The 13,179-nt window shown below is 38.9% G+C and overlaps 1 protein-coding gene across 3 annotated transcripts in view; it reads right to left on the bottom strand.

Annotated features, from left to right (window-relative positions):
• Nucleotides 1–2,043: 2,043 nt before the first annotated feature.
• Nucleotides 2,044–13,179, bottom strand: part of wdr17 (WD repeat domain 17) — a 45,428-nt gene continuing 34,292 nt past the window's right edge. For 2 of the 3 annotated variants that reach the window (XM_086081788.1, XM_086081789.1), the window contains 10 exons: nt 12,198–12,297; nt 11,693–11,832; nt 9,508–9,619; nt 8,989–9,130; nt 5,604–5,706; nt 5,424–5,525; nt 4,026–4,124; nt 3,178–3,245; nt 3,006–3,094; nt 2,044–2,820 (listed from right to left, as the gene is read on the bottom strand). In XM_086081788.1, coding sequence (XP_085937914.1) covers nt 2,701–2,820; nt 3,006–3,094; nt 3,178–3,245; nt 4,026–4,124; nt 5,424–5,525; nt 5,604–5,706; nt 8,989–9,130; nt 9,508–9,619; nt 11,693–11,832; nt 12,198–12,297 — 1,075 coding nt within the window. In that variant the 3' untranslated portion in view covers nt 2,044–2,700. Of the gene's footprint in view, nt 2,821–3,005; nt 3,095–3,177; nt 3,246–4,025; nt 4,125–5,423; nt 5,526–5,603; nt 5,707–8,988; nt 9,131–9,507; nt 9,620–11,692; nt 11,833–12,197; nt 12,298–13,179 lie in introns of those variants that run through there. The other variant, XR_015095732.1, reaches the window with a different exon arrangement.

Below are 13,179 nucleotides of genomic sequence, written 5' to 3'. Positions count from 1 at the left end.
GAGTCTTACAAAGACTTCCAAATAAAAGTCAGTTTTTGCCAAAACATTTTAGGCATCCACAAGAAAGCTGTAGCTGAAGTGGAATTTCATCTTCAGTATTACAGTTACATTGAAATCAACAAACAAATATTCAATATTGAGCGTATACTAAGAATTCCATACTGTTGGTCAGAAGAACATTGCTATTTAGTTATATTGAATACAAATTAACAAAACTAAAGAGACATTGGACTGTCTTAATCCAATAGTCAACCAATCATGGCGTGGTCTCGACAATCCCAACCTTGCAACAACAAAAGGTCTGTCGTTCCCAGATATGACTGCACTGTCAAAAGGTCCCTACAGCTGAAGCCAGAGGGCCTGCCATCTTACGTTGCCACTTTTACTGACAACTTCTGTTATTTTTTCGCTTAAAACAGTGTTATCAGTGCGTGTTTTACACTAGGATCCCTGCATGGAGTCACGAGAGCCTTGCAAAGAGTGAACTTCACTGTTTGCATTGACCATTCAGAGTACATTAGTTCAATATTGTGAATTGTGATTCACAGAAGTTAGGTTGACATTTTGCAGAGAGTTTATGGTTTATAGAGAGAATAACCAAGATGGCACAGACACGAGTGGTTGCCTCGGTGATGCACTCTCTGGTATTGTCTTTGTTTTTGTCATTTTCACTTGTTCCTGGAAACCCTGAACCACATATGTACATGAGAGAAGACAAGCTACACAGGAAGAAGTCTACTCTCTATCCTTTTACGGCAACTTTCATAAATCCATAAAGTTTTTGGGAGACAGTAACCACAGGAGCAGCAGTCTTCAATGGAGCATAGATGCAACGCAGCTTTTTTTTTTTTAGGCAAGAAAATATGGATTTTGAACTCTGTTCCCATCGATTCATCTTGCGCAACTATGCACCGTGTTGTAAAGTTCAGATGGGAACTTTCACCGGTTCTTTTTTTATCTTGAATGCTCGCTATACTTATAATAACAACCAGGAGACTGCATATTCTGAGTTGAACTATTTACTGGATACCAGAAAGATTGAGTACACAGCTGTGGAGCAGTATCTGCTGAATGCGGAAGAAGGTCTAGTCTATTCAAAATGGTCTACTCTTATACTGTCTTGGCCGCCCACCCACATGGCGGATAACTCAGCCTAGCCCATGTGAAGATGTGTGACCTGATGGTCTTAACTGGTTTCAACTGGATAAGTGTGCCGGAGTGCAGATAGATAGAAAGGCGCCACCCAGGACAGGTCACAGCGACACAACAGCCTTGCTCAAGTCATCTATCTAATCATTAAGAGCCATAATATAACAATGCCCAACTAAATAGATGAGCTTCTCCTCCTGACACGGTCCAACTTTCAACTGTCCACTTGGCACTTACTGGCGCTCTTTGCTTCACTAAAACTTGGCTCAGAGAATGCATCTACCCTCAGCGGTGGGTTCGTCTGATCACTGTTTAAGCCACTTCATTCCAATATACAAGCACAAACTCAACTGTGCTGATTGGTTCAGCTAACACAATTTGGAGCTGAATACACTCAAGACTGCAAAGATGATCGTGGACTTCAGGAAACATCCTCTGCCATGTTTAATTTTACTCCGTATCTGCCCACTGCCACAGTTTCCTCATGGAATTACATATGAATATTATATATTTCATTTTTGTATGTTTACTACTCTTCAACACATACGTCCCGCTTTTATAACGTCACGTCCGCTCTTCCCTGATTGGATATTTTCACTGTCCCGACTGTGTCCAGATGAGTCTGGTTTCCAGGCTAAATAGCTCACACTATCACAGACAAATTATTTGTGTTTTTACATATTGGGCCAATAAAGATGATTCTAATTCTGAATCATATTATATATTTTTTTTTTATTGAATCAATGACATTATCCAAGTTCTTCAAGTTTGAATTTCGTATATTTCATTAATGGACAGTATGTTGCGCACAGGCTGAAGATTATAAGTTTCTTTTCATACTGCGATGAGTAGCCTATATTTTTATTCATACAATTATGCAAAGAAAACAACACAGACCATACAATGCTAGCTTTATTTTCCCATCTGTTAGTTTCACAGTGATGAAATAAACAAAGTCAGACGCATAGTCAGGGGCATACCATATGTATGCGTATGTACGAACAAGAAGATTATGACCCGCCATTAAGTGTACTCCGCCAACAGAACTGTTCTTTTACAAAGGATGGTTTTGACAAAGTGACAAAATGTACATACAAAGTAGTAACTTTCCAACAACAACAAAAACATTGTCCTTTTTGATCCACTACTGCATTTTTTAAAGGACTTTATTCTAGCATAATTGACTCAGTGATAGAAAAGTCCACCTGCTTGTATCCATCAATGGGGGCGGCCCTTTTGTCCTATACTGCCACTTGCTGTCCACAGTAAATGACATCACAGTGTCTAAGGGTTTAGGTAATGACCATTCCAGCTTACCTGGTTTCTGGGTTTCGTCATGTGATGTTCGCAAGCTGAGCCCTGAGCAGCTGTGATGTCATTTTCAGCCAACAGCAAGTGGCAAAATGGCCGAATGCTGTCTTTAAAGTAGTGGGGGTGCATACAACATTTTTTACTTGACTTCCCTTTTAACACTTTTGTCTTTCGCACACACTCTTTTGTGTACGTGTGTGCATGGATATGGGGGTGTTGTTGTGGTGGTGGTGGGGGGGTTTAGAAGGGGTTAATGCGCACTCCTGTACCTAATGGGGAGAAAGGGTTGACTTTGGCCCACATCAACGCGTCATTCAGGGAAATAGCTGACTTGCCATCTTCAAGTAAAAATACTGGACCCTGCATGTAAAAACAAACAAAAATGTTAAATAAATAAAATAAAAAAAATAAAATAAAAAAAATAAGTTGCACACTGGTACAAAGAAGGGGCTATATTGGCATTTTGATTATGCAAATGTAACCAATAGATTGTCCACTGAGTGTCTAATGGTTAAATATACAAACCAATAAAGAAGCACACACACCTGTATTCTGTGACCAGTAAAACAGGAAAGCTGAACATCAGAGTGACTTGGCAGATTAGAGCCTGTCACATAATCAGCACCGCATGAGACTAGTGGAGGAATGAGAGAAGGTGTTCTAAATGCCATTGTTAGGTTTTAGTGAACTTTTTTTTATGCTAGTGACTGTTCCTACCTGGGTTCACAGGCAGGATTCTTTTCTCAAGGCAGCGGAAATCTTCTCTTTGACTCTCGGATTGAGGGCTATTAAAAAGGCAGGCAGACACAACTACATATAGTTTTCAAAGAATATTATTAGCTGTATTTTTGCACACAAAAAAAAGTGTTGGCAAAAATCAATGTTTAAAACTAGAGCAGCGGAAAGCAACCCTGGTCCTCAAGAGTCGCGATCCTGCGTGTTTTAGATGTCTCCCTCCTCCAACACTGGTGATTCAAATGATCAGCTCATCAGCAAGCTCTGGAGAAGCCTGATAACGATCCTCATCTGTGTTGGAGGAGGGATACATCTAAAACACGCAGGAATGAGGCTCTCCAAGGACCAGTGTTGCCTACCTACCCCTGAACTAGACGTTCACTGATGTTTACATTATTAATAGTACTAGTATTTAATTTTAAACCAAAATATGTTCATTGAACATGCTTCCATGGAGGGCATCCATTGCAACGGGAGATGTCTATTTATGTATCACGGATGAATTAGTGCAATAGTGATTTCGAACATGCAAAGCTCTTATTCATTTGGCCGCTTCTCTGAGTCAATGGGGGAGGTCGCCACCGGCGGGCTGGTGGAGAGGTGAGGCTCTGGGCTTTTTACCCCAAGCTTCAATATTTCATCCAGTCATACATATGAAATCTGAAACATTTATTGTGCCCACAACCAATGCAATTTATTTAGATTTGCCTCTGAAGAAAATGTCCGATATTGGATGCCTTACTTCAGTCAATTGCTCTTATACCTTAGGATTTGTGATGGATGATGTGATGTGTGTGTGTGTGTGGAAGGGGGTGGTGGGGTTAACCTACTTGCCAGTACTCTGACTGCATGCCCGCCAGGCATCCAGCTCCATTGACAGCTGCTCAATCTTCAGAGGAACACTCACTTCTCTCCGCTTCAACAACTGACTGTCACAGAAAGGAAAATGTGATAGTACACACCCGTACATGTCTGTATTATTAATTATTTTATCATTTCTATATTAATATGTTAAAATTTGTGCAGTCAAAGTTAAAGTGTTAACTCATTGATCCATCACAAAAAAATAGCACATTAAACATGTATTAATGCAGATTAATCACACCATTAATTTTGACTGCAGAGGATCCTTCATCTTGACAGTGGATGGTTACATTAAATGTAGCACAGGTTGTGTTTGAGCAATAAACATAGCTACATGCATTAACATAGAGCCGTTAAGAAATATTTGCGTATGACATCCAGAATATTTGTCCTTGTCAAAATATCGGGGTCATTTTTTTATTTATTTCAAATTATGTAAATAATTAACTGATTAGAAAAAGAGGAGGATGAGAGTGTGCAACAGATCAAAAACGGTTGAAGAAGTCCTCAAAACATTAAATGTCGAAAGAATTAACACATAATCAAGATGAATCAAAATTCTAAAATGTGATTAATCTGATTTTAAAAAAATAATCATTTGACAGCTTTAGTTAAAATGTTTTTGTTTTTTTTAACTCTTGTTTATACTGTGATGACCGAGTACTTTACACGTCGAGTGTAGTGTCCAGTTTTATTAGTACAAACCGGACAATAAAATAGATGGGTAAATGTTTTCATACTAGTTACACGCGCTATTGTTTGTATAATCTTGAGCATTAGCCAGCAGGACTGGAAAGGCTGCATTCAGCGACAGGCAATGTGTATTTTGCAAAGTGAACGCTGAGCAGTTGATGATGTCCACCATGCCTTAAAAGTAACAACTGTACATGAAGAGCCATTGTTTACATCCGTTCACCATTCAGAGATCATTTTCTATGTATAATTGGTCATATGTACTCATTTTTCAACTGAATATCTTTGTAAGAAGGTAGTGAAGTTGTTCAAGTGCAAAAATAATGAAAGAATAATGTGGTACTTCAGTGCTCAGTGTTTGGTGCCCATGTAAGAAAGAAGCTTAAAATCCAGCAAAATGTCAACTTGAACTCCAAATTTCTTTACTTCTATGCAGAGGTGACAAATCCAAGTCCAGAAAGTAAAAACCCTGCCACAGTTTGACTTTAGCCCCAGGTGCTAGCTAGCTAGCTCCCGGAGTGCTTTTTTTTACCTGCTAGGGAGCTAGCTAGCTAGCACGAGGGGCTGAAGCCAAACTGTGGCAGGGTTTTTACTTTCTGGACCTGGATTTGCATCTCTACTTCTATGTAAAACAGTACACATTTGTAAGTGGCAGAATAATTTATGTGTACCTGGTGTATTCATAGAGTGCAGGTACAATGCTGAAGTACCGTCTCTTTATGGCAAGCAGACCGCCGATGTAACCACACAGGATCAACAGCTCACTGCGGGCTCTAGACACACACTTGATGATCAATTCTGACAGGACATGTGAAGCAAGTGTAATTGAAATAATACAATAATTGCTTTACCGAGCAGAGTTGGCCATGAGGAGGCGGTCAGTTCTGATGTAACTCAACAGGTCAAGGATTGGATGAATACTGTCCACTGTCCAGTCAGATCCAGTAAGCTGTTCTGATGGAGAAGAAAATTAAAGCCAGTTTGTGATCAAATACTGTATACTGCATGTGCACAAACAGAAAGAAAAAGTAAAAACACAAATTTGCCTTGACGTAACTAACTATTCCAACTATAATGTACAGTCAGCAATTGGGTGGAAGGACACATTTGAGCCATGTACTGTAAGATAATTATGAAGTCTACATTGGCCCAGGTCAGGTACACTTATGAAAATAAATCATGTATTAAAATACGTTGTGGAATTGAAATGCATTTTTAGCCAACCCCCATGTCAAATCACTGGAAACACAACTTAGTAGAAAATTGCCAGTGTATTTCATGCAAAAGCAATCAATTAGTAGTCAGGAAAAATGGTTGAAATGGGAAACAAAGCATTGACAGAATGCATGTTAGACCGAGGGCTGCGGGGCAAAAATACCTTATTTCATGAAAATGTGCAAAAATGTGCCCAAGAACCTTCTAAAGAGCAAGTACGGTCCACTAAAGAATCAGTTGCATGGCTCCAGACTGCCTCTAAGTATTGGCATTTTGCCCTTAAAATTTAAGACAGAATTTCCATCTAACTGTGCATGTGTGACCAGTAAATTTGCTGATTTTTTCTTTTTTTAATTCTTGAATACTTTTTGATGGTCCTAACAAATGTTCTACTGAACAATTTAGAAAAAAAACATAGAATAGGGGACCCATAAGGTATTATAAAACTAATTATTGTTAAATATTTGCACAATTGACACATTGCGGTACATATGAATATGACCCTAACAGGGTGGAACTCTCTCTCTCAGTCCATGTCTGAACTATCCATCCATAATTAAAGTAGCACTAAGGAACTTTTCAACCTTAATAAAATATTTTCATAACTCTTCTGTTGAAACATCGACTAGTTGAATGGTACCTTTGCCATGGTCTGAGGGGGTCAGTATCATTTTTACTGGCACTAAGCAACTTTGAGGAGGATGGTAGGAACACTGCTACACAAAAAACTACAAATGTGCTGACTGCTTTATGGCATACGTCACTTCCCCCTTTCCCCATTCGTTACGAAGATGGAAGTCAATTTGAATGTCGACGCACGATTACTGCTTTCCTGGGAGAAGCTGCAAAACAACTGAAAAGTTTTGTCTGAGGAGACAAAAAAAGGAAAAGGGAAATTACCTGGATAAAAGGACAGTCAAGGATCAACATAGGCCAAGATTTCACTCGCTGGCATGAGCTAAAATAAAACAAAGCAATGTACTTGTCCTCATGGGAAATATGGTCTTCCTTCAGGCATAACATTACTGCTTTTGTCCATACGGTGCCGCCATAATCAACGTAAACTGAAAGTTCCTTAGTGTTGCTTTAAAGTTATTTAAATGCTTAAGCCCAAGTGAAAAAATAAATAAATAAACATATCTTAGTAGTGACACGACTGTCAAGTACCTCTATGTTTTTGTACCAGCATGAAATGTTGCTTTTCTGTGAATCATGCTAAGCAAGTACGGTGGAAACCAGCATTCCTGAGAATGAGCATCGAAGATAACCATGTTGTCACCATATCTATTGACATCTGCATTCTGCAGTGTGTGCTTGTGCTAAATCTTGTACAATTTCATCCTGACTGCCCTCTAAAATATAATTTAAAAAAACGAGCCCACGTTTTGTTGTTGAATGTCACGAGAGTGGATTTCTTTGCAGGCAAAATACACATGTAACAATGTTTCTCACATGTTTGTCACTCAATAATTTTGTCTGTCTAAGGGTCTGCTATCTTGCATGTTTTGTAGTTTTTTTAAATGTTATTTCTATTGTGCTACGCAATCGCCGATAGTACAGTGCTTCTCATTGGTCACGACAGATATTGCCATCTTAACGGCATCTCTGATTGGCTAAGCAGGGAAGTGACTTTATAAAACAAAAAACAATATTGTAAAATAAGGTGCACATTTCCAGCATGTGAAAAGCCACAGTAGTAAAGTTATACTTTTCCCCTATACTATTTTCATAAAGGGTTAGGGTTAGGGTTAGACTTCCACCCAAACAACGGGATAAATCCACGACGATATAAACACAACACTTTATTTGTTCCCATTTTCATGAGCTGGGCTCAAAGATATAATTTTTTTTCTACATACACAAAATGCCATTTTCCTCAATGATTGTTCACAAATCTGTCTAATTCTGTAATTGTGAGCATTTCTCTTTTATCGAGATTATCATCCCACCATCACATTTACAGGTTTGGCATATAAAGATGCTGATTAGACAGCATGATTATTGCACAGGTGTGCCTTAAGGTCTCCATATACCAATCCGACGTCAGCCAAATGTGACGACACCTTTCGCCTGTGGCGTCGGCATGACCGTCGGCATGTCGCACCGAAAAATTATACACACCGCAACAGACAGACACCAACGGCAAGTACCATCTGCATGTACCTTCCATGTATTCCTTCAGGCTCTTTACAGAGTATCGTGTAATATAAAAGTAAATCCTTCCTGGTATATCCAGTTGTGTGGCTTTCATCACTCGATTGTCAGACCCTTTAACAGTAATGCAATAAACAATGACGGATAATAATGCCGGTAATTTCCCTTTTCCTTTTTTTGCCCTCCCTTGTGTTCTGCCCTACCACGCAGCTGGGAATGGGGTAGGCACGGGTGCCCTTGCGACGCCATTGTCTCCCCCCTACCCGGACACCAAAAAAACCCAATGCTGTTTCTCTTGAACCATAGTGATGAATTCAACTTCTGTTCTTATAATTAAGTCCAAATGTGAAGGGTGATAATGTGCAAAATGAGCGAAATTATAAACGCTTTGAATTGCTTCCTGTTTTGTCATTTCCAGTTCTTGCCCCATGCGCTGATTCACTAACAGCCAATCAGAGTGATCAAATGTCACGATGGTCCAACGCCAGTTAGAGCTGTTGAATATGCTGAAAACATCCCCCAGACGCCCCCCCCCCCCGCGCAATAATGAAAAACTGCACATTTCAAAGTGGCCTTTTTATTGTGGCAAGCCAAAGGCGCACCTGTGCAATAATCATGCTGTCTAATCAGCATTTTGGTATGCCACACCTCTGAGGTGGAATGGATTATCTCAACAGAGAAATGCTCCCAATAACAGATTTAGGCAGATATTTGAGGGAAATGGCCTTTTGTGTATGTAGAATTATTTTTTTTTTTTACAACTCTTGAAAAATGGGAGCCACATAAAAAGTGTTGCATTTATAATTTTGTTCAGTGTCAATGTCAGAATTATGAAGTTATCATGTATGTTTATAAATAAAAGAATACCTTTGACATGATTGATTGCTATCTTAAGGGCATTCTCAGGTTCAGAGGTCAGAAGGTGAAATTTAACAGCTGAAAACAGATCTCCTTCACACATAGATTCCTCTGCCAAGGCTCGACACTCCTCTAATGAGGGGAGACAACACTGGAATGACAAAAACACATGGCCATAATCATATAAGTAGTTTCATCAGTGCACATGCAACAAAAACACAAATTCAAGTTAATTGTTATGGGTTTTGGATAGTCTGCAATTGTCACCAGTGTCTAAAGTATTGTCAAATGATCTTCTGTCATTGTCAATCTCTTCTTATAATGGCAAAACAAGTCTTCAAGGCCTTCGCAATCTTCTTGTTTTTCAGCTGAGGTTTTGCTTGAGTAATTGTGATCCAATTTTGGCTCATTAATTTCAGGAGGAGAAAATGCAATCATTTGCATAGCGGTAATCGTTTCATTCACTTCGTGAAAATGAGAACAAAACAGTGTGTGTTCTTGAGATTATTGTAAATTAGGCCCACTTACCCTTTCATGTAATTGGTTGATTTCTGCAGTACTTCCAGGGTAAAATGCACAGACCTTAGTCAGTAAAATATGGTTGTCGGGAATCATTCCAAGTAGGTCAACTGAGAGATCCCTAAATGTAAACACAGTAAAGATCAATCATCCCATTACTATTATTCATTTTTGTAAATCACAAGTGTCAAACTCAAGGCCCACAGGTCAGACACAGGCATCCATGTCATTTTATGTGGTCTGTGAAATGCAGGAGCAATCAACCATTATGTCTTAGCTTCATGTTTAAGGTTGTTGTCTTGCTGGAAGGTGAACATCTGTCCCGATCTCAAGACTCCTGATATCCCTGCATTTACTGTAACTTAACTCCATTCAGCTTCTCATTAACTCGACCCAGCTTCCCTGTCCATGCTGAAGAAAAGCATCCCCACAGCATGAGTATGTCACACCCATGTTTCACAATGGGGATGGTGTGTTCAAGGTGATGTGCAAAGTTTGTGTTCTGCCTGTACATACTAGGGCTAACAAATTATTCCAAATGTTTGTTGTGTCCCCGAAATGGCATTAGGCAAAAAATTAATTTCCAACGGTTTTCTTTGTGCTACTCTTCCATAAAAAGCAGATTTGTGGGGTCTACGACAAATAGCTGACCCGTGGACAGTTTCTCCTACCTGCAGCTTCTCCAGCGTTACAGTGAACCTGTTAGATGCTTGATGTGGACAAGTAGCCTACACAGCAACCTAGTGGTGGCATGCAGTCACTATCATGAGGGGCATGCATTATGGTCATAAATGTAGTTTATAGTTAATGCACGCTTTAAGCGCATTTATTTTAACTCTTTTATCGCCAAGAATGTTTATTGATGTATACTAAAGTCGTTAAAGAATGCCGTCAATAACGTCAATTGACGTCAAGGGGGGAGGGGGTTCTCATTGGGCAGAGCAACGTCTTGTGCAGCGCTGGTTTGTGAATGGGGTAGGAAAGTCCAAAAACACCCACTAACTATGGCCAGCAGATGGCAGCATTGTATCTCTTTTCAATGGGCTCCTGAGTATCAAATTACATGAAAACATGGCGGATCTCAGGAAATAAAACATTTGCAAGGATGACGTGAATGATCAAAGCGTTTGTCACATTAAATCTAAATCACAGAGAATTGCTAAACAAGAAATATTAGCGTCAAAAGTCACTGTTGTGCAGAAAATTGATCTTTTCACAAAAAGCTTGTTTTCTCCTTATTTTTTGCCATTTTCGCTTGATGTCACTCAAATTACCTATTTTCAAATGGTGATTACTAAAGAATGTAATAAGATTGGAACATACCTTTTATTCTAATGAAAGAATAGAATCCAATCTTTCATATGGTACCCACCATGTTTACGTAGTCATAGCACACAATATTCTGTTTGCCTTGAAAGATGAGTGAAAATACTCGAAATCAGCTGGCACTATCGGGTTTGTTTTTTGGATGACATTTGGCAGTAAAAGAGTTAAGACAATCAGGCCTCTTAAGCTCTCACCCACTGGCCACATAAAATGACTTGGTGGGTCACATTTGGCCCTTAGGCCTTCAGTTTGATACATGTGGCTAAGAACAGAAGATTTTTTTTAAATCATGTTTGCCGGTAGTTAAGCCCGCATCTCACTGAGTGGTGCAGGCTTGCGAGGTTGTGCACACATAGCGAGTGTTATTTTTTCGGCAGGCTTCCTTCCGTGTTGTAAAACGTTTACCGGCAGCACATGCTACGTCAGTTCGATACGGACTTTACCTGTTGAGAAAATTACTTGTACAGATGATGCAAGTACTGTTAGTTTTTTTTCTTTTTTTAACAGTAAAATAGTTAACAAACAAAAGATGCAATGCATTGCATTTATTATTATTTTATATTATTTGGAGAGTATATTGCATAAATGTAACATTGCTCTGCAAACTGAATACTTGCGGTATTTGTGAGTTCACAAACTGCCGAGAATACATCTTTACCGAACCCGCTGATTTTCATCGATACAAACCACTGGTGGAATGTTTGTCACATTTGCAGGTCTGGATAAGTAACTGTCACAGTTGATAATGTCACTATGGATTTTTTGCATTTGGATAAAATGGTCTTCATATATATGTCATATATAAGGAAAATATAGATATTTTTAAATCCTGCAAACTTTACAGGATTACAGAGTAAGGGGTACTCACCATGTCAGTGGGGTCATGTACTTCCTGGCAAGGAGTTCAAGACAGTAGGCCGTACTCTGAGTGGCTGTCTCGCCAAGGACTATACCCACACACGCAGCCAACTCCAGCTCATTACCTCTGATCAGACTCGACATGGCTAACTAAAAACACAAAGAGATATAAAACATACAACATAAAACGAATTGTTATTTGCCTGTGATATTTAGTTGGACAATCTAAAAAAAAAATTAAAAAAAACCCTGGCAGATTATTTAGGTTTTTATAAAGGGTTATCTCATTTAGGACATACTTTCGGTTATTTGGCAAATAGGATTATGCTAAACAAAAAAAAAGACAAAGAATATCCCAAATCTACAAGTCTAAAAGTTTTAGCTAAGAGCAATATCAATTTCAATAGTTATGGTGATGTATTGTAATCATCTTGGTCTTCACTTGAACATACATGCAGTGTTTATAAACTGACATCTAGATGATCACATTATTACCATTATTAACACATACGCACCTTAACATTATCGACCGCTAGGTGGCAGCACGCGGCCAGAACAGAGCAGCCATCCTGAAAGTACCACTCAGCCAGCTGCTCACAAACATTATGAAGGAGACTGTAAAAATAAATAATAACAATAATAATGCAACAGATTTTATGGCGCTTTTCTGTAGCACACTAAGCGCTTCAATAAATAAAACAATCCTTATTTATTTAGGTCATACTGTTTATTTGGTACAGAGATTTTTTTATTATTTTTTTACACCCCCTTCAAAATTTTAAATATTTTTTTCAACCATGATTTGATTGAGTTTGTATTTTCAAAAATGTAAACTTAACCTAAAGATGAAAAAAACAGAGCATACTCCTCTTCCAAAAGTTGGCTCCAGCATAAAGTTGCATTGCGGAGTTTAAAATGTTAATGTTAAAGATTTTTCTACATCATTCATGATCCACCAATGTCCAGATGAGTACAAAAAAAACTAACTTTATAATTGTGACTGTGTCTATCAGGTTGTATGTTCCCTTCAGTTTCTTGGGGGTTGGGAGGGGTAGAGTAGTGGAGGGTGACATCATGCTCGTTGCCGCGGACATGTAGTGTTAGCAAACGACACAATTGGGATGAAGAGGCCGGCTTTGAGCCCACCCCAAAACTCCAGCTCAGACTCCAAGAAAATTTAAATTGGACGCACGCACACCTTGCACGAGCGTGACACAGAGGCTGCGGTTACATTTTAGGCCAGAGGTGGCAGGCACGACTAAAAAAGTGACAAACTCCGCAATAGGTCTTTATAATTCAACAAAAAAAAACTTTGTGTCTTTATATCACTTCAATATTCCTAACATGATTAATAAAAGGTGTTTGTTTGTTTATCTGTTGTTTGTCCTTTAGAATGCATGTTATTTGTTGTAGAGGAAGTGTTGATTGCATCTGATTCATCCATTGTTTGACAGCAGCTTCCAAATCAATGCAATACATTTCTTTTCTGTCGTTAAT

This window comes from Leptonotus elevatus, chromosome 8 (genome assembly GCF_054856555.1).
Source record: "Leptonotus elevatus isolate MCC_2025b chromosome 8, RoL_Lele_1.0, whole genome shotgun sequence".
Classification (NCBI taxonomy): domain Eukaryota; kingdom Metazoa; phylum Chordata; class Actinopteri; order Syngnathiformes; family Syngnathidae; genus Leptonotus; species Leptonotus elevatus.
This window is presented reverse-complemented; position numbering and strand designations above follow the sequence as displayed.